Genomic DNA, 18,563 nt, shown 5'->3' on the forward strand with positions numbered 1-18,563 from the left:
TTTATTTTTTTCTGCCCTCACAGTACAACTATACCCTGCAGCACTGAGGGTCGAGTTTGATTAATGAGGTGCCTGAACAGTTTGGACACGCCTGCAGCTCCATCTGCTGTAGATTCGCTTTAATGACAACAGGGTCACAGAGTGCAGCCAGCTCCACAGTGTAAATACGATGTCCTCTCTTCAGCGACAAAACTCATGTCCAATAATACCTGCTCACTTTGTGAGAACATGGTGCTACCTTTAAAAACCTGTCATGTTAAATTGGATTTTTAAAAAAGCATTCAGGCATTTTAGCCCAAAATATCAGTTATTCACAAATATATCTATCTTTTTTCGAATGTATGATATAACTCTTGCAAATAGAACACAGACCTTTGAAGAAATACAGCATACTAGAATTAAAAAGTCCTTTACTTCTTAGAGCAACCATGCAAAAACAAAAATAGATTCACTTTCTTACATACAGCATTATGGACACATCCAGCTCTTTTGATTTTTGCATTGAATGTTGCTCAACTATTGCACAATTTCTAAAGCAAATGTTGTAACTTAACCAAAATCACTTTACTTTTTATTTCACAGCATTATTGATAAACCAAAAATAAAAAAAACACCACACAGAAACCTGAAACCTTTCTGACCCAATGATAAATAATTTCTCTCAGCCTTGAGGAAAAGGATTTATTTCTTTGCTAGAAAGTTAGAAACGTCTATAAGTCTTTCTGTTGGTAGAGTTGGTGATAAATTTAAAGATTCAAATCAACAATTCTTACATAAAAAAAAAAAAGATACAGTTTAAAAGTGGTGATGTGAACTGAAACCACTTACACGATGCAGATATAATAAATGATCCAGATAATAATCGTCTCTGCCCCTAAAAAAGAAAATTAACAGCGTTGCCTGAGTTTGTCTGTAAATGACAGATTACTTAAATGCTTATCAGAAGGCCTAGTCAAAGTACTCACACATATGGATTTATAACAAAGCAAGATAAATTGGCGCAGCCGGCCGTGTTGAGATGAACATCAGAGTTTTCAGTATCATGATGGTGGATCTGTTTGACACTAGATCAATAGATAGTTATCTAGGAGAGACTCATTTCGCTCCAGAGAAGGTTCAGTTTATTGTTTTCACCGTGATAAGTATTTAAAGTCCTTACAGCTGTAAACGTGTTTGATTACTCAAATTCAACATAAAGTAAAGGGTCTTGGATGGACTATTAAACAATAACCCTGACACTCAATTTAGTGTTTCTATAATAAATAACTCACTCCATTCAATCCAAAAGCCTCCAGTTTGGTGACGGCAGGAAAGAAAAATAAAAAAGTGCACAGTGCTTCATGTCACCATCCAAACAGCAAATTAAATCGATCTCAGATTTCTTTTATTATTTTCTGAGAATTGATGCCAAATTTCCATTAGGTTTAATATATTGCAATATCTGAGAATTTTTATTTTCAACAGAAAATAAATCTAGATTATTTTGATGTCTGATGAAATTCCACTTTTTTTCGTTTTTTATATACAAATGTTATGGCCTAAATGTCACTGTGAAGATTGCTGACTGCTTAATGTAATAGTGACAATTATGTCCATGAATATAATTGTCAATATTATATTAAGCTCCATTTAAAAAGGATTTAATATGATGCTCTGCAAACAGATTTTTGGGTTTTCATCAGTTGTGAGGAAAACATTAAAATGAACAAAAAATAAATGAATAAAATGTATCACTCTGTATAATAAGTTATATTGAGAGCTTTTCTCTTACTTAATAATGAAATAAATTAACGTATCGATAGTCTGTAACGTGATTTGAGATTTTTATGTGCGAGAATAAATAAAACAATCCTTGTGTGTGGAGGCAAAACTCAAAAGCTTATGTCATGACTTAAATGGCAGCTAAGGAACTGCAAAACTACAAATTTCCAGGTTTGTTATCCTGCTGCTTTTCTCAATAGATGCAGCAAACTTTCTTTCATAATAAAGTATCAGGGGTTTGCTCTCCTTAAGGAAATTGCATGGTTGCTCAGCACATTTTGAGTGGAAAAGGCATCTAATCATAATACTCTTAACCTCAGAGTATAGAGACAATTGTAGTTGAAGTTGCTATACACTGTACTCCTCTTGTCCTCTCTGTGCTTTAAGCTCCTTTTATTCCTGTGTTGTCACTTCCTGTTTACGGAGTCAGCTGCTGCAGGAGCTCAATGAAGAGCTCAACACGACTGAGGAGGGGCGCGTCCTTCTCAGCGCGCAGCAACTTTGAGTACACGGCTTTGTAGTTTTTCAACAACTCCTCGTCTTTATTGCTGTGGAGCAAAACAGAGGTGAGCTGGTCAGCAATGAGATGGACAAAGGAGATCGCACGCAGGGTTTTAGACTGCTGCTCACCTTGGTTTCCGCTTGCTCGTCGTCATCAGTTTGATCACTTGTAACAGCAGGAAGGAGAAACTTGGCTCAAACACGCCAATTAACTTCATCACTTCCTGGAGGTTCAATCCAGACGTCGAGCCGCTGACCCTATCGGGAGAGTCTACTGACTCGGGGGCAGATGGTTCTGTCTGCTGCTGGGAGGAAGAGAGCGTTACGCTGTAAGCAACGATATGTGGTCAGAGTGAGAAAATTGAAGGGGGATTTCAAGTTTTTACTTACTTCTTCCTGCTCCTCCAACAGCTCCTTCTGGATCAGCTGGAAAGCATGGCGGGTTTCTGACATGATCTCTATCGCTCCAACCAAGCTCTTCAGCTTAGCCACGCTGCTGCTCTGACCTTTAAAAAAAAAAAAACACACACACACAACATGGCTAACTGTAGGAAGGTTTTGGAAAAGAAACAGGAGCTCAAAACATTTTTAAGATGAAAGGTTCTCCCACCCGTCATGGTGAACTCTGTGAAAGCCACCCTCTCCAGCAGCGTGCGCAGCAGCTCGCAGGGTGCGTCTTTGAGGCTAAGGAACAGAGAGACGGCTTTGCTGTAGTGAAGCTCCGCCAGGCTGCGGTGTTGCTTCCTCAGGTGTTCATCCCCCACCTGCGGGACAAGCGCAGCAGGTTTCTCAGAACACAATGCAGCAACAAATGACACAGCAACACAGGGAACGATAAATAAGGTCAGAACTGAGTCATACTTGGTTTCTAAAGCAGCTGTGGTACATGGAGGCCAAGCGGTGGTGGATGGTTGCAGCTCTGTACTGGTACAGCGGTTGCCGGGCCGACTCGGTTTGCAGGTCACAGTATTTTAAGGACTTCATCATGGCATCGGTCACCTCCCGTTCTATCTGTAAAACACAAAAACATTAAAATCCAGCATTGACCAAAGCAGGACATATGTATAGTGAAATTATTTATTCCCTTTTTTGGTAGGTGATCAACCTATAACATGTTTGAGTTTCACATTTTGAATAAAATCACCTTTAATAAATTAACTGTTGATGTTTGTTGATAGCCATATTCATTAGAATATGCCTGTTAATATTGTCAAGTGTTCCTGGAAAGTGGAGGAAATGCCTGGTGTGGTGCTGAGGTGTGTGTGTGTGTGTGTTGTGGTGTGTGTGTGCGTGTGTGTGTGCGTGCGGACTTACCTGCTCCTGCGCCTTCCTGGACAGTGGTGCGTAGTCCTGCAGAAGCATAGCCAGGGTGAAGTAGGTGGTGGACAGCTCCCAGTTCACACTGTCCCATACAGCTGCGTGGTTCTTTCTGCTACCCAGTGCCCTTAAAGCTTGCAAGTAATAGTCTACGGCCTGAGGTAAAAAAAAAAAAAAAAAAAAAAAAAAACACAGTATAAATGGAAAAAAACTATTTTATATTAGATACTTTAAAAACTTCTTGTTATATTGCCTTATTGTAGTAAAGGGCCTCTTCTGGAGAGAACTCTCCTCTGCTTTCGTCGACAGAAACAGGACAGTGGGCCTGAGCGCAGATCCTCATCAGCCTGCCGGTGTTGCACAGCAGTAAGGCCGTGTTGGTGCTGTCCCTGATGGCTTCAAAGTCCTTCATTCCTTTTTCAAAGAAGCTGAAGCTCTTCTTCCACAAGTCCTGCTCTGCTGCGGACACAGACTTCTTCACTAGAACACAAACAAGAGAGCAGCTCAGTTTGACATTTTTGCCGGTAGGAAAATTGATTCATAAAATCCTGTGAATGCTAAACAAATAAACGTTTAAGAAATCCAGAAGAGATAATATACCTCGCTTTTCTGTCTGCATGGCTGCTGCCTGGTTCATGTAGTAGACCCCCATCTCGTTGCGAATGTTTCCTAGCCGTTTGAGGACCTGGGACAGCTGGTCGGAGGATTGATCTTTCAACACCTCAGAAGTGAGCATGTCGTGTGCCGCCTCGTAGCATCTGCAGCTAACAAACAGCTGGTACTCAGGGTCCATGGCCAGATCTGTTGCCATGCTGAAGTCTAACAAAAGGAAAGAAAAAAAGATGATTAAGGTAATCAATAAGACCAAGTCAAAAAAGAAAAAAAAAAATCACAATAAAAACTTAAAATAATTTTTACATCTGTGTTTAAGTCAGTGTGGTGAGGGGTCTATTTGTAGGCCCTGGACTGACTTTGTGCAGCCAACAACTGCAACTCAAGAATGACACAAATTCTTGAGTTTCACATGTGGTTGATGCAGATGGAGACTTTTCATTTTAAATCAGGGCAAAATTATACCAAATTAAAATATTACAACAGAAGATGCTGGCTACAACACAAATAATTCAATAACTATGCATCTCCTGAGGATCACGTCTAACCAGCAGGCATCCCTTTCCAGCAAACAATTTGACTTGTTTAATTAAAGTATTTCAGCTTGGTTTATTGTTGAGCAGGTAAAAAAAAAAAACACACAATTTCTTTTCCATTTTTGCCCCTTATTTTTTTGACCTGAAGTTCTTTTGACTTGGTGATTTTGGTCCGTTGAGAAACCTCTAGTTTGGGTGATACAGAATGAAGACAGACCCTGGCAGCTGCTCTCTCTGTGCAGACTGTGCAGGATCTCCTGGTCCTCTTTGGTCTGGTAGCTGTACTCCTCCAGGTACGCTGCCCTGTTGCTGGCATTCTGGGCCAGCATGAGCTGAATGTCTCCACAGAGTGACAGGCACTGGCTGTGAAACTGGAGCACATGCGGGTGCAGCGTTTCACTCACAGAACAGTAAGCATCTGAGGAAGGTGATAAAATACAAAATAATGAGGAACATAAAGGGACCTGTGTTCAAGAACTGAAAATTCTCATCAGGGTGTTATTTCTTAAGGTCATAAATGTGGTTTCAGCTGTGATTTTTGTATTATGCTTAAATGCTAGATTAATGTAGAATTGAGAGGATACAAATTACAAGCTATGTAGTTTCAAAATTAACATTTTGGAAGAAAAGAAATAGAAAGGAAAAGCCTCTCACCATAACACTGCAGGGAGAGCTTGATGTAGCGCAGGGCTCGTCCGTACTTCAGCAGATTGGTGGCAGCGTCCGACAGGATGTAGTATGCTTTGGAGGTTTTAAGGAAGAGCTGCAGTTTCATACGGTGCTGCCAGGAGCCTGGGATCATTCCTGAGCGTGTCGGGCTCTTCAGGTCAACCTGTCCTGCACCAGCTGGGGTCATGTGGGAAAATCCACAAGTTCACCATTAAGGTAGAGTGTTTTTCAATTTTATTTTTAACTTCTTTTTGTGACATGAGCAGAGTAGCCTCACCTTTCTCCAGAAGAAGAGAGATGCCTTTCTCTGAAGCTCCGTTGGCGCCGCCATCCTCATATTTTAGCGGGATGGGAGTGTTCGGGTCAGCAGCGGGCAGATCGCTTTCTTTCTTGATGCTGCCATCCACTGCTTTCAAGCCCTGTGGATTTATTACAACCATATTTACATCACTGATTTGGCTCTTCTGAAGAGTAACACTGTGACTTGGCATTATATAAGAGCTCGCCTTCAGTACGTAGCTCAGGACATGTCTGCATCTCTCCTCTTTGTCTTGAGAAACAGGAAAAGCACAACTTGGCTGCGGAAATAAAATCAGATCAATGTTTTGTGCTTTGAAACTTTCTCCATCTTCCGTCTGAAAATAACTACAAGTCATCTCTTACTCTGATTTGGTGAGTTGATTTGTATTTTTCAGGGACCGACAGCTCCCCCACGGAGCGGATCACGGCAACCGCTTTGCTGTCGTCCTGCGGCTTGGAGCGGTTGCCATAGGAACCCATGTCTTCGCCGTCCTCTGTCAGATCGTCTTCGTCGCCCTCATCTTCCTCCCTGTCCTCGTCGCTGTAGCTGTCTTCGGAGCCACCGGCCCGCAACGACTCCCCTCCGTCTTCATCGGGCAGCTCGTCGAGCTGGAACAGCTCTGACAGCATGTAGTAGGCCGAGGCGATGATCTGAGCACGAGGAATCAGGAGAAAAAAAGGAAGCAATCGAAGGAGGGGTTGGGTTCCTTGAGGCCAAAAGTTGTTGCCCTCTGAATCAAGAGGTTTCACACTGTGCAGCCCAAACGCCGGCTCTGAAAGCTATGGGTAAAAAAAGGAAGTGGAATTTTTCTCTTTTACATACCTGAGGATGTTTCTCCGGATCAAGAAGTTTGACGCAGTTTAGGAGCAAAGTTCGGATTTTGCCGTAGTGCTTTCTGTTTTGACTTGCCTTCAGCATCAAGTTGCTGGCCACTCTGCGCCACAAAGACAAACAAAGATAGAATCTTATCTCAAAACTTTTAATATTTTACCTTCACACATATATTTCAACGTTACACATTATTGAGTTCTTCCACTTTTTTTTCCCCGTACACTTTTCACCACTTAACTACTTCTGCATACGTTGTGCTATTTCAAAAATTCAACTTTTACCATAATGTGCTCATTCAGGACAATACAGACGTGTGTTTTGGTATTGACGTCTTCTACGGTTTATAAAAAAGAAATTTTTGCAATCATCCTCGTTCATTTTCTAGTCAGCTAGAAAATGAACACATTTTGATGGAACTGTCCTTCCAACCTTCTTTGCATTGACTGAAAGTTTTCACTCCTCTATTATTTTCTCCTTTTGCTTTATTTTGCTGGTTCTGCCTTTTTCTTACATTACAATTCATGTAAAATATAGATTTTTTTGATCAATATTATGTACCAAGCATCACCACAAACATACTTCTATACATAAAAATGATAAAATACATAAAAAACTAAAACTAACATAAGATAATGAAACTACTCACCTGTACAGCAGAACAGCAACAGGAAGGGTGAAGGGATTCTGATATTTCTCTTCTTCAGGCTCCTCACACAAAGTTGTGAGATCGTAAAGCTTCACTATGTCACTCCCACTAGCTGTGGATTGAAGATGTGACAGAAGCAGACATTAGAAACACAAAACGAGAGCAATGACAACAAATACCGATAAATGAAAGTATTTTCCCCCCACCTTTGAAAAGCCAGTAGGTGTGACCCTCTTTAGTGCAGTTAGACTTTAAGAAGGAGAGGATATTTTGGGCAATATCTTTTACCACTCTTGTAGAGAAAGTCGATTTTTCCAGATGAGGGATGTCTTCTGTTTTTATCATTTCATATTTCTGGATGAAAACACAAGAAAGCAAAAAGAATTGAACAAACGTGCAAGAATAGTCAAGGAGCTGTGATATTGTACTAAAATCTCCTACAAACGAACAAATCAGACAAAAAATCTCAGCTTAATATTTTTTTCAGGTTTTGTGACCTAGATTTGATAATAGTGTGCACACAATTTCTAAACAGTTAGAAGTTTGTGTTATTGAATGTGTTAACTCTCTGGCAATTTACCTGAACAATGCCATTGACGTGAAAACACATGACGAGCTCTGGGACGTTGCACATGAGATTGTCGAGCCAGTAGTCGATACCAGTTAAAATGTTGATTGGTTTGTTGCTGTCCCTGAAATAAAAATAAATAAATAAATAAATAAATAAATAAATAAAAAAACAGAGCAAGGGTTCAATCTGGGTTCAATACTGAGACCATTAAGTCAAAATATGTTGCAGCAATCTTTGGAAGCAGTCCAATCAACAATTTTCAAAATTGGTCAGTTTTTCTTTCAATGTTAACGCTGCACCAGAAAGAGTCAGCTATAAAATGAACACATTTTGATTATTCTAACTCAACTACTGCTCTGAGTGTACTGCATGAATATTTGAAAAGATTTTCAACAGTCTATTTATGTAAACTTTTTTTTAACAAAGACAAAGTAAATTAAACAAACATGTATGCAGTGAACTCCAACTTTCCACATTTTGTTAAGTTACAAACAAAACCTTCGATATTTTATTGGAATGTAACTTGCTATACCAACACAAAGCAATGCATGATGAACCCAAAATTTTCAAAATAGATTTAGGTCTGGACTTTGATTAGGTCATTCCATCACATAGATGATTTGATCTATTCTATGCATCTGTTGCTCAAACTGATTGGTTACAATAATGAAGTTGCTGTCCTGATGGAAGGTGAATCTCAAGTATGCAGTCTCCTTTTCTTTCAGAATTGTCATACATTTAACTCCGTCTTTCATTTACTCTGTAATGAAAAGACTTTTGCATTTTGTATCCAAGTAAGATTTTGGTCTCATCAGCTCAGTTTCCTCCATATTTGAGGTGGCTCCTGGTGAACTGCAAATGCTATGTCAATTGGCTGTTTTTCAACAACAGATTTATTTAACCCGCTCTTTCAAAAGGTTCTGTTTAACACAATCCACTGAAGTTGTAATGTTGAAAGGATCAAGAGTGTGCACATTGCATGGTCAGCCCCTAAAATTCATATTTTATGCTCCCTTCTGTTTTCAGAGAAATTAAGATTTTCTGACAAAGTGGATGAGAAGAGAACTTTTAGTTGCAAATCAAAAACAAGCACATCTTTCCATTGGGAAGATAAAAATTTATCATCAAACCTTAGTCTCAGACTAACAGCAGGATATCGACCACCTCCAAAAATAGGCATGTTGGAGCCAACCAGCATGTGGATGTCCTCAAACGTCCACATGATGTTTCGCACAAAGTCGTTCCTTAAACCCTGTAATATAATATAATATATAAGTAAACAGCTGCAGCAGGATTACATTCTTGAAGAGTAAAATATGCTACCTGACTGTTTTCCCCTTCGTTGAAGAGAGTAGGAAGATTCTGCTCTTTAGGCACTGATGTCACCTGACCTAAAGCAAAGTTGCTGTCCACAGGAACACTTTCCTGAAGATTTAACAAAATAAGCACTTAATTTGTGTAGACATCCCCTATAAAATATATCTTAAGGCTTCCTAAATCTAACTTTGAGCTGAGGAACTATCATTAATCTTGTGACTAGTTGCAAGTTACCTGTTTGGAAGTATCTGCTTCTTCTGCTTCAGACACTGCGCTGGTGAAAGTAGCAGGCCATGTAGAGCTGTACTCTTCGGCTCCATTCTCCTCATCCTCTTCAATCATGTCTTCTGTTACAGGTTCTGCAGCTCCATCACCATTTATACTGCAGAACGTAATAATGAAATTAAAGCATCTTTAGAAGTCAAATTAAACTGCATAGCAAAACTTATTTGTCCAGAAATAAAACCCAAACTCTCACCTGTAGTAGAGGAACTTTGACAGGATAGCTTTCTGGTACCAGTGCTCTTTGCTCTTCTTTTTTCTCTGCCATTTTTGATCTATTAAGCGCTGGTAAATCTCTTTGAGCCACGTCCAATCTCCCGTCTAGAACAAAACATTTCAGCACTTACTTAACAGAAGTTGCCATTAATATAACTGTTCTGAGGGAGTTGAATAAAACATCTCTCCCTGTACCTGAGAAGATCTTCTTAGGAGTTCCTGAGTGTCCAGCTCATCCAAAAGCAATGTCCTTCCAACACGATGAACAGCCATACTAACATGGGACTTGCTGTAGGGGATTTTCAGAAGCTTCTTTATGTTCTACAGAAAACAAAACAAAAAAACTAAGTTTTGGGCATATCTATACTTCAGAAAACAAGTTAGAAAAATAAGGAAAAGCACTACCAACCTCAGAATCTGAAACGACATCCACATCATCCCCAATGCAGTCAATAAAGTCATAGGCCATACCAAAACTGTAAGAATAAAAAAAAAGATCCCAATACAGTTTTTCACTGATAGTTTTTTTTTCACTTATTCAAAGCTTCACCCACTCTGAGGCACTTCATTTAAAAAATAGCTGCTAGATGGTTACATACTCTTGGAATTATACAATAATAAGTTCTGCAGTGATGCCAATTACAACTAATTATGTGTAAATCACACTGTGGAGAAACTGGTAATCCAGTATGTTGGAATCAATCTTCCTAAGAGCTTTCTAGACATTTTATTTTTTTCAGAGAGCAGTCATCCCAAATACCAAATTTCTAGTACTATAATGTACTTTTTAAATCTTGAGCTTTCAGTACTTACAAGTTGTACGAGATTTAGTTCAAAATATTATATTATTTTGGCCTACTACAAAAGCTACAAGATACTGACATCCCAGACTTTAATTCCAAATGATAGTTTGTTGCTAATTTGTTTCACAAAAATGAGCTAAAAGGAGGGATTTAGCTAGTTCCAAGAAGAGGGAGTTGGCACCAAATTCTTCCTCAAACATGCAGATGTAGTTCTGATCTAAAAGGAGTCAAGATCAAGTTGAAGCCTTAATTAGAAAAGGAGATAGCATTTATAACTCTTGAGGAAACTTGCAACATACAGGAGTCTTTCCTTTCAATGAATGTACAAAATACAGACAAAATAAAACTTTTCCTTGATGTAGTTTAAGTAGTGTTATTTATAATTAATATGGTAGAAAAGACTGATCTTTATCTGATTTTTATATTCTGGAAACACAAGGAGAAATTATTTTTGTTTCTCCTATTTTAAAAAATTATTTTCACACAAATTTTCAAGACACATTTTGCTTGTTCGAACTAACAGAACTTGCAGCATTTCCACAGTAGACTAATAAATGCTGATACCTAGAGAACGGTTTGCTCTTGCTGCTGGAGCCTAATACAGTGGTGCCAGCAGTGCCCAGCTGGGGGTTTTCTCTCAGCCAGTTGGCAGGTGGAAGCTTCAGATCTGTCTTCTCCTGCAGGAGGGCGTAGGTGGTCGGAGGTGGGGCAGCAGAGTACTTGACCACTGCGCAACTCTTTACTTCTCCATTTCCTAAGCATACCGTCATATCCTGTAAATAAGATAATTAGATATCAGATTATAATTTAGAAGTGATAGTCATGTTGACTATCACTTCTAAGTTTATTTTATTTGTATTACTTAAAACAATTAATAAAACTGAAACAACAAAGCAATCAAAATAATTTTAGAATAAAACTTTGATGTCACATCCACTTGAGCCAAAAGTCACAAAGTTAAAGGAAGATTTTACAGAGATAGAACCAAACTATTGGAAAATAGTCTGGTTTAAATTGAACAGCAGGACATAAATTGTGGTACACACTACTCTTAATATAGTTTTATCTATGCAGCTGTGGCCACGTTAGTGAACAGAAAACTAGATTTTAATGATTTTCGGGGATGTCTCGACACGTATGGCGACTTTTTAAACAAACAACTCCAGGAAACTTAGCAAATGTACACACAGCTTATTAAAACACGACAATAAACATGTCATCTTAAACACAACAAATACAATATAATACTGATCAGCCTGGTAACTTACATGTTTGCTGTAATCTCCTGTGCAAGAGGGACCACCAACATCTTCTTTTGAATTATCCATGGGAACCCCAGGGTCCCTGTCCTCAGGTGGCAAGCTCATACTGGACAAGTGAGTCTTTCCACTTCTCTCTACTATCCTCTACGTATTTCTAACAACTGGAAAACAAACATATAGCTCAGGCGACGCAATGAATGGCTTTATAACGTACGTAAACACACAACTGCATCGATGAAGTCGGTGGCAACTTCAGACTGTCAAGCTAGCTCAAGAAAACAGCAGTCAACGTGGAAAAATGTGGTTTCACAATACGAGTGTAGCACTAAAGTTAACCCATAGTTAAATGACAACTTGCTATTACTTTTGGCAGTCTAAAGAAAGTGTACCCACTAGTCAATAAGCAAGTTTTAGATGCCTGTACCTTTTTCCCATCTGCAGCCACTCTGCGTGCAGTTCTCTCACTGACAACAGGCTAATGACGACTTCCTGTTTAACGGTAAAACGAACTGCAAAACTATCCTTATTTCCTATTTATACAAAATAAACCTGTTTGGAAATTGAGCAAAAAGAAAAAAATCTGACCGTTAATATGCTACATATTCTTTTAAGAATAAGAATATTTAATGGAAAAACTCATGTCGATAAGAGGCGTGAACCGGAAATACATTGACGAGTTCTTTCTAGAAAAGTGGAGCGCTTTCTCTTTTATTCTAGGGGCTTTTATTCTGAAATTTATTCGCGGCCAGGTCAACAGCTTTTTATAGTACTTCATTCTTAAATAACTTTTGTAATTTATAGCAGTTATATTATATTATATTATATTATATTATATTATATTATATTATATTATATTATATTATATTATATTATATTATATTATATTTTGACCCACACTCAGGGAATGCCACGTTGCTTACACTTCACTGCTAGACGCAGATTCTCCTGGTGATGACTCCGAGATATATTTTTATTTTATTTATTTATTTATTTATTTATTTATTTATTTATTTATTTATTTTTCCGCAGGACAGAGTCGACCCGTTGTGACAGCTCAAGGTTTGTGAACGGGAATAAACTGTGGAGCAGTTTACATGTTAACAATGGGGAGCTGGAAGATAAAGAAAAGAGACGATAAAGAAAAACTGCCACATGTTGGCGTTTTCAATAGATGTAAGAACAATTGCTCCACATTCACGATCCTCGTTTGTGACAATCACTGCTTTGGCATAAACGCCTGTGTTCCCTCCAGTCTCTCAGCTGGTGAACCAATTTGAAATTTGCACACGGATTTTGGAGGATCTTTAATGTAAAAGGTTAGTTTGACCTGTTCTTTTGAGACATCGATGTTGTATTTATTTTAGTTTCGAACGAGCAGGAGTGGAAGTTGACATAAACACCAAACTCCTTCCACTCCAGCTGAGAGAAAGTGAACACTTGGCAGACAAGGTGAGTTTAATGGGAGGCAGATTTAAACTGATTATATTCTGGTGGTTTCATTTGGAAGCCACAATAAAAGTAAAGGAACATGATACTTTTTTTATTTCTTTTTGTCATCATGCATAAACACATGCTTTTTCTATTTAACGCACCATGAGTATAAAACTTGAATTTTTCAAAATAAAAATATTCATTTTTTTAGATTCATGTAGGTTGTGTTACTTAACATAATAAAATAAGGAATGAGTAAAGATTAACATAATTACAAAATAATACATTTGAGAAGAAACCCACATTTTGCAGTACATAAAACCTTTGAAACCAATAGTTTATGGGTAGCATACTCCAACAAGAAGGCAGTTCTAAGTGCTTTACATAAAAAACAAAAATAAATAATAATAATAATAATAAAGAACACATTAAATTGAAGGGGCAGAATAAAGAGAAGTAATGGAAAGGTAATAGTCCAGTTGTGAACCATGTCAGAACAAGCCTTTTTTACAGTTATTAATCAAAGGCAATTCTAAACAAATAAGGTTTTAGCACAAAGCATCAAATATCAATTCCAGAAATGCTTCACTTACTATTAATTTTCCAGTGATTGGGAATGGAAATAACTGTGGCAATAATATTGTTTAAAAAAAAAGTCACACATTCAAAAAAAACTATGCTCATGTTAAATTTAGCCACTCATAAATACATTTTTATGATAAATATAATAAGACAATGTATTTAATGAGTCAGTAAAGTACTTTGTCTAGCATGCAAAATTGACAGAAATTCTGCACTTGGTTCATTTTGTTTATTTTTATTAATGTCTGAAAATGACCAACACATCTCAATATTTTATAAACATTATTTGCAAATGTCCTCTCATCTGTATTTTTCATATTGCTCTGACTTTTGTAACTCTTTAAGAGTAGAGATATCCTTTATTCTTTATTGTCCCACAGTTTGATGCGTTTCTTTATAGCAACGTGCACTAGCACAACTTCAGAGAGAAGAATGTACAAGCTATTTTTACATTTCCTGAGCAAATAAACAGGACTACTTTCCCCGTTCTGTATTGCTGTCAGAATTCCAGATCCGCAGCTCCATGGTGATCCGGTATCAGATTGCATGTTGCCTGTTCCAGGTTTCTATGGTCACCAGAATTTTATTTAGCTATTAAGCTGAACATAGTGAGAGTTTTGTTCCACTGAAACCATTCAATAGTGACATCTCAAACTGTGTCAAAATGGTGAAAGGTGGAAAACGCTACGATGGTATGGAAAAGGATGGCCAGTGGGTGAGAAACTGTAAATTTTATTGACCTTATGCAGCAAAACATTCAAAACTATATGCATTCTGGTTTTATTTGTCCTTGTCCTCAGTTTGCCCATCCACACTGTTCAAAGTTAGCATCTCGGGAAGCCTGTACAACTACTGGAGTTATGCTGAGTGAGGCTAATAAATTGTTGCCTCAGGATCGGTATGTGAAGCGCTATCCTAAATGGAAGATTCACCAGGTCTGTGTGTTCATGTGTTTAGGAATTTAAATATATTGTTTTGTCCAAATTAGCCGATGAAATCAGGTGGGGGATCTTTTTACATTGATTTCTGTTTTGTTTAAAAGCTTACATGCAACAAATGTGAATATTTACGTTTATTGCTGTTTCTCCTTTTGAAAATGTACGAGAGGAAATAAGTGTGAGGAAATGAATGTGTCACAGAGATGTGAGCAGTTGCTGCAGTGTAACTAACTCCCTGGGGAAAGCACAACCTCACCAACTTGTTTGCCAACTTAATACGTGATGGTTATGTTTTGCGATTTTTCAGACTCCTTTAGCAGGTTTCTTAAAAAAGTGACTAGCGATTTTTTTCTTTTTATGTTATTGGAGACTTTGATGGTGAATATTGCAAATTTAAGCAAATTTGCAGGAAATTATTAAATTTGGACACAAACATAAAAAATCGCCCCCTTAAGGACCAATTTAGATGGTCTATCAAACAAAAAAAATTATTTGGAGTTTAGCTACTCTGCTCATAAGCTTAAAAAAAAGCTTCCAAACTTTCCAGAGATTGATACAAAAACAGCAATTAATTTTTTTCTGCTGCTTTCTAGCAATCCAGGGAGGATTATCCATTATCATGTCATGACAATAAGACTGCCTTAAAATCTAACATCTCAGTCTTCTCTAATGTGAGTATTTATTTAGTTTCAGCACACGAAGGATGCGTTTCTAAATGCTAACATCCTTTCCACATCTGTGTCTTTTCTGCGTTTGTGTACATCAGGGTGTGGGACGAAAGAAGTATCCTAATGATCAAATTCAGACCACGTCTCAGGTCTGTCTGGCCCACGATTCAGCTGACGAGCCTATACACAGCTTCCTTGCAAGGCAAACTGGCTTTACTTCAGTGGACGTCTTTAGTGTACCGACCAAGAGCAGGAGGTTCCCTGAAAACCACAAACTGAGGTCAGAAGAGGCTTTTGAGGAGACAACAGAGAAATTTATGTGGTTTGGACGAGACACATCCCATGACCCAATTAGTCTGGATATGCTGGCAACTTCCAACCGGTCGACCCCTCGGGGTCCTCACACATTTAGGTCACGAACAGACGTACGTTGAAATTGTTTGTGTGGCTGGAATTAAAGATTTAATGAGTTTTAATTTGAGGACACACAGACCTTCGTAGTAAGTGTTGGTTCAATAAAACTTCAGATGGTAGTAAAGAAAAAAAAATGTATTATTGTGTAATTTTATCTCAACTATGGACCAGGACATTGTCTTTTAATAAAGTTTAAATTGAACCAAATTGTAATACTGTAATTCTAATTCAATGTTTGACAAAACTACTAAAAATAATGAATCTCAGACCTCTTTACACTTTTAGATCTAAACTTTAGACACAAACATTTGCTTACATTTTACCAAACAGTAAATTTTATTGACTCATAGTAAAAATGTAATTCTCCTCTCTAATACACTAAGAGCAACTGTGCTGTGTTCTAATTATATAATCCTCAAATATTTAAAACCTTTCCTATAGAAGCACAGATTTATGTAAATCTATGTTTAAAGTGTCTTTTTAAATTAAATAATTGTGAACAAAGTGCTGTACAGGCCACCACAATAAGAGCTAATAAATGGTACCAGAGAGACCTGTTGTTCAAATAGCTAGTGTCTTCAAACTTCTGCAAAATGCAAAGTTCTTTCAAACACACCTTTATATTTACAGTTTTTACCTTTGCAGAGCAATTAGTTCTCTCTTTCATTATTATTCTATGGCCCATAAACCCAAGTTCATCATCAAAGTGTCAAAATTTACTTCCAGCTAATAAGACTGTCATTTTTTTTTTTTTTAACACCATTACATTGATAGTTTCCATGTTTGCCAGGTGGTGGCAGCAGATATGCATGAGTCCTAATGTGGCGCGCACATCAGGACACGAGTTCCTTGCTTGGCCAAGCTTCGTGAGAGATCTAACAACCAAAACCTCTGTGTGAAATGAGCCCGCTTTGGGAGGGAACATGTGTGGAAAATAATTACAAAAAGAATGTAGCTATTTTAATTCAATGTGTATCAACATGACGACATTAAATTTGAGCATGTGAAATAAATTAGGCCTGATTTGAGTCATAATGGATGGGTTTGTTTCACCCTTGGGGATCAAATGGATGGATATGTTTGCAGCTCCCACAAGAGGAGAGGAAGTGTGGGAGAGTTGTGGAAAACACACCACGGGGGGAAAAAAAGAAAAGAAAAACCAGAAGAATCTGTGACCAGTCCTTTTCTTTAGAGAATGCTACGTCCAGCTGCTTTTTTTCTCTAAGTGCTCACTGGGGATGGTGGCTTTTCTCACCAGTGTTCTTTCAGCTGATGTAATTAGCTCATCCACATACTAGATTAACCTTGTAGGAGGTTGTTTTGCTTTAAGAGGACAAAACACTGAGACATTGTTTTAGCTTCATTTAACCACATCCATGCTGAACTATGACCCTTTGTAAATTCAGAAGAGCCAAACAGTAATTCCTAAATGTAGCTGCACAGCTACCATGGGACTCAAGAGTGAAAGTACTGCAATGATCATAACACTGAAAATATCAGTCAACTTTGCTCTTGATATTCATTTTTATTTGCATTGGCCAAATCACTCTTCAAGAGTGCCACATTGCATTGCCTTGCAAAATAGATATTTTATGTACATGTTCTTTAGAACTTGTTCAGTTTTTGTTACAGTCACAAGCATCAATGCATTTTATTTGGCATTTGTGTCATAGACCAAAACAAAGTGATGCAATATTGTGAGACGACACAGTTGGTTTTGTAATTTGGCATCTTTGGTTGGCTTCTTTCAAGTCTTTTATGGTCTCTGCTAACTTTCTACTTTGTCTGTCTTTTCTGTACGATTGGTTTTGAAGGACATGTAAAGATAGATTTCTAAGCCTTACACAATTTCCTAATTTAGATTTAAATCTGGACATTTCTTGGGCCATGCTAACAAAATGAAAATTCTTTGTGTTTGTGACTGTATCTTAGGGTTGTGTCCTGCTGGAAGCTGAATCTGTGGCCCAGTTTTAAGTGTGCAAGGTCTGATTTATTTTTCAAGGTTTCCCTGCATTTACATCAGGTCATCAGCTTAAACCAGCTGTTCTGAACCTGCAATAAATAGCATCCCCACTGCATGATACTGCCACCACCATAGCCAACAGTGTGTTTAGGATAGTTTGCTGTTTTAGTTCTCTACAACACAACAGTTTGCATTTGTTGTGATCAAACTGTTTAAATTTGGTCTCCTCTAAATAGAGCACAGTTAGCTGTGTTCTGCAGATGGTTTATAGGAAACTGTAAACAAGACTGCTTATTGCCTTTTATTCAGATTTAACTTTTTTTGTTTGTTTGTTGTATAATCTACCAATGCCACTGCTTTATAGATTCTCATAGCATTATAGCTTTTCAGTTTATTTTCATAATGTTTTCTCCTGAACTTCATCACATTGAGAGAACAACCGTGTTTACATTTACATTTAATGACCGATTAGTGAACTTGACTTGCAAATGAGGTGATTTCTGCATTGGATTTAGAAGAATAAAAAATACAAATCTTTTTTTCAACTTAACAATTATACACTACTTTGTGACAGTCTATTGCATAAAATCCCAATGAAGTGCATTAACACTTTGGCTGTGAGATTGCCAATTGTAAGAAAATTAAATGCTATAAATAATTTTCTGAGGCACTGACAGAAATATTGTGAAATAGAATGGACTTACAATAACTTAAAACTTCTTCTTGGCACAGAAATCTCCAACAAATCACAATAAGTAACTGTGCAGCCTTGTCAGAATAACAGCAGGGCTTTTAATGCATCTCAAGGGAAGAAGAGCTCTTTGGAGAGCTGAAACAATGTGTCAATATGGACCAGCATGCCACATGTTCTGTGAGATCTCGATCTTTCTCTCTCCCTTTGTGCTTGTACAAGTACGAGTGTGTGTAATGTTATCCAGAGAC

The 18,563-nt window shown here is 37.8% G+C and overlaps 2 protein-coding genes across 5 annotated transcripts; one reads left to right on the top strand and one right to left on the bottom strand.

Annotated features, from left to right (window-relative positions):
* Positions 1-393: 393 nt before the first annotated feature.
* Positions 394-12,111, bottom strand: edrf1 (erythroid differentiation regulatory factor 1). Of its 2 annotated transcripts, none has more exons than XM_055029487.1 (26): positions 12,050-12,111; positions 11,632-11,786; positions 10,928-11,136; positions 9,970-10,036; positions 9,756-9,881; positions 9,541-9,665; positions 9,297-9,444; positions 9,069-9,170; positions 8,876-8,997; positions 7,755-7,866; positions 7,381-7,528; positions 7,175-7,286; positions 6,520-6,631; positions 6,060-6,347; positions 5,903-5,974; positions 5,674-5,815; positions 5,382-5,573; positions 4,945-5,145; positions 4,180-4,398; positions 3,833-4,059; positions 3,577-3,735; positions 3,124-3,273; positions 2,873-3,026; positions 2,653-2,768; positions 2,392-2,564; positions 394-2,309 (listed from the first exon to the last, which is right to left on the bottom strand). In XM_055029487.1, exons 2-26 carry the CDS (start codon positions 11,728-11,730, stop codon positions 2,180-2,182), a joined length of 3,705 nt encoding a protein of 1,234 aa, XP_054885462.1. In that variant the 5' UTR covers positions 11,731-11,786; positions 12,050-12,111; the 3' UTR covers positions 394-2,179. The 2 variants fall into 2 exon arrangements, with proteins under 2 accessions (XP_054885462.1, XP_054885461.1); XM_055029486.1 differs by having other exon boundaries at positions 2,392-2,567.
* A 2,119-nt stretch (positions 12,112-14,230) lies between these two features.
* On the top strand, positions 14,231-15,796 carry tex36 (testis expressed 36). 3 transcript variants are annotated; one of them, XM_055029505.1, is made up of 4 exons: positions 14,231-14,353; positions 14,439-14,573; positions 15,170-15,247; positions 15,343-15,796. In XM_055029505.1, the coding sequence occupies exons 1-4, from the start codon at positions 14,303-14,305 to the stop codon at positions 15,676-15,678; spliced, it is 600 nt and encodes a 199-aa protein (XP_054885480.1). In that variant the 5' UTR covers positions 14,231-14,302; the 3' UTR covers positions 15,679-15,796. The 3 variants fall into 3 exon arrangements, with proteins under 3 accessions (XP_054885480.1, XP_054885481.1, XP_054885482.1); XM_055029506.1 differs by having other exon boundaries at positions 14,243-14,330; XM_055029507.1 differs by having other exon boundaries at positions 14,272-14,349.
* Positions 15,797-18,563: the final 2,767 nt, after the last annotated feature.

The sequence above is a fragment of the Poeciliopsis prolifica genome, unplaced genomic scaffold, assembly GCF_027474105.1.
Source record: "Poeciliopsis prolifica strain line A6 unplaced genomic scaffold, Auburn_PproV2 SCAFFOLD005, whole genome shotgun sequence".
Taxonomy (NCBI): domain Eukaryota; kingdom Metazoa; phylum Chordata; class Actinopteri; order Cyprinodontiformes; family Poeciliidae; genus Poeciliopsis; species Poeciliopsis prolifica.

What these genes read in the sequence shown, in the direction of transcription:
- edrf1 (XM_055029486.1), bottom strand. Translation starts at nt 11,730, where the DNA reads ATGAGCTTGCCACCTGAGGACAGGGACCCTGGGGTTCCCATGGATAAT. An exon ending in TCCTGAGCTACGTACTGAAG is followed by an intron (nt 5,816 to 5,902) that starts GCGAGCTCTTAT and finishes ATAAATCCACAG; the next exon opens with GGCTTGAAAGCAGTGGATGG. An exon ending in ACAGCTGCTTTAGAAACCAA is followed by an intron (nt 3,027 to 3,123) that starts GTATGACTCAGT and finishes CTTGTCCCGCAG; the next exon opens with GTGGGGGATGAACACCTGAG.
- tex36 (XM_055029505.1), top strand. Translation starts at nt 14,303, where the DNA reads ATGGTGAAAGGTGGAAAACGCTACGATGGTATGGAAAAGGATGGCCAG. An exon ending in TGGAAAAGGATGGCCAGTGG is followed by an intron (nt 14,354 to 14,438) that starts GTGAGAAACTGT and finishes CCTTGTCCTCAG; the next exon opens with TTTGCCCATCCACACTGTTC. An exon ending in ACATCTCAGTCTTCTCTAAT is followed by an intron (nt 15,248 to 15,342) that starts GTGAGTATTTAT and finishes TGTGTACATCAG; the next exon opens with GGTGTGGGACGAAAGAAGTA.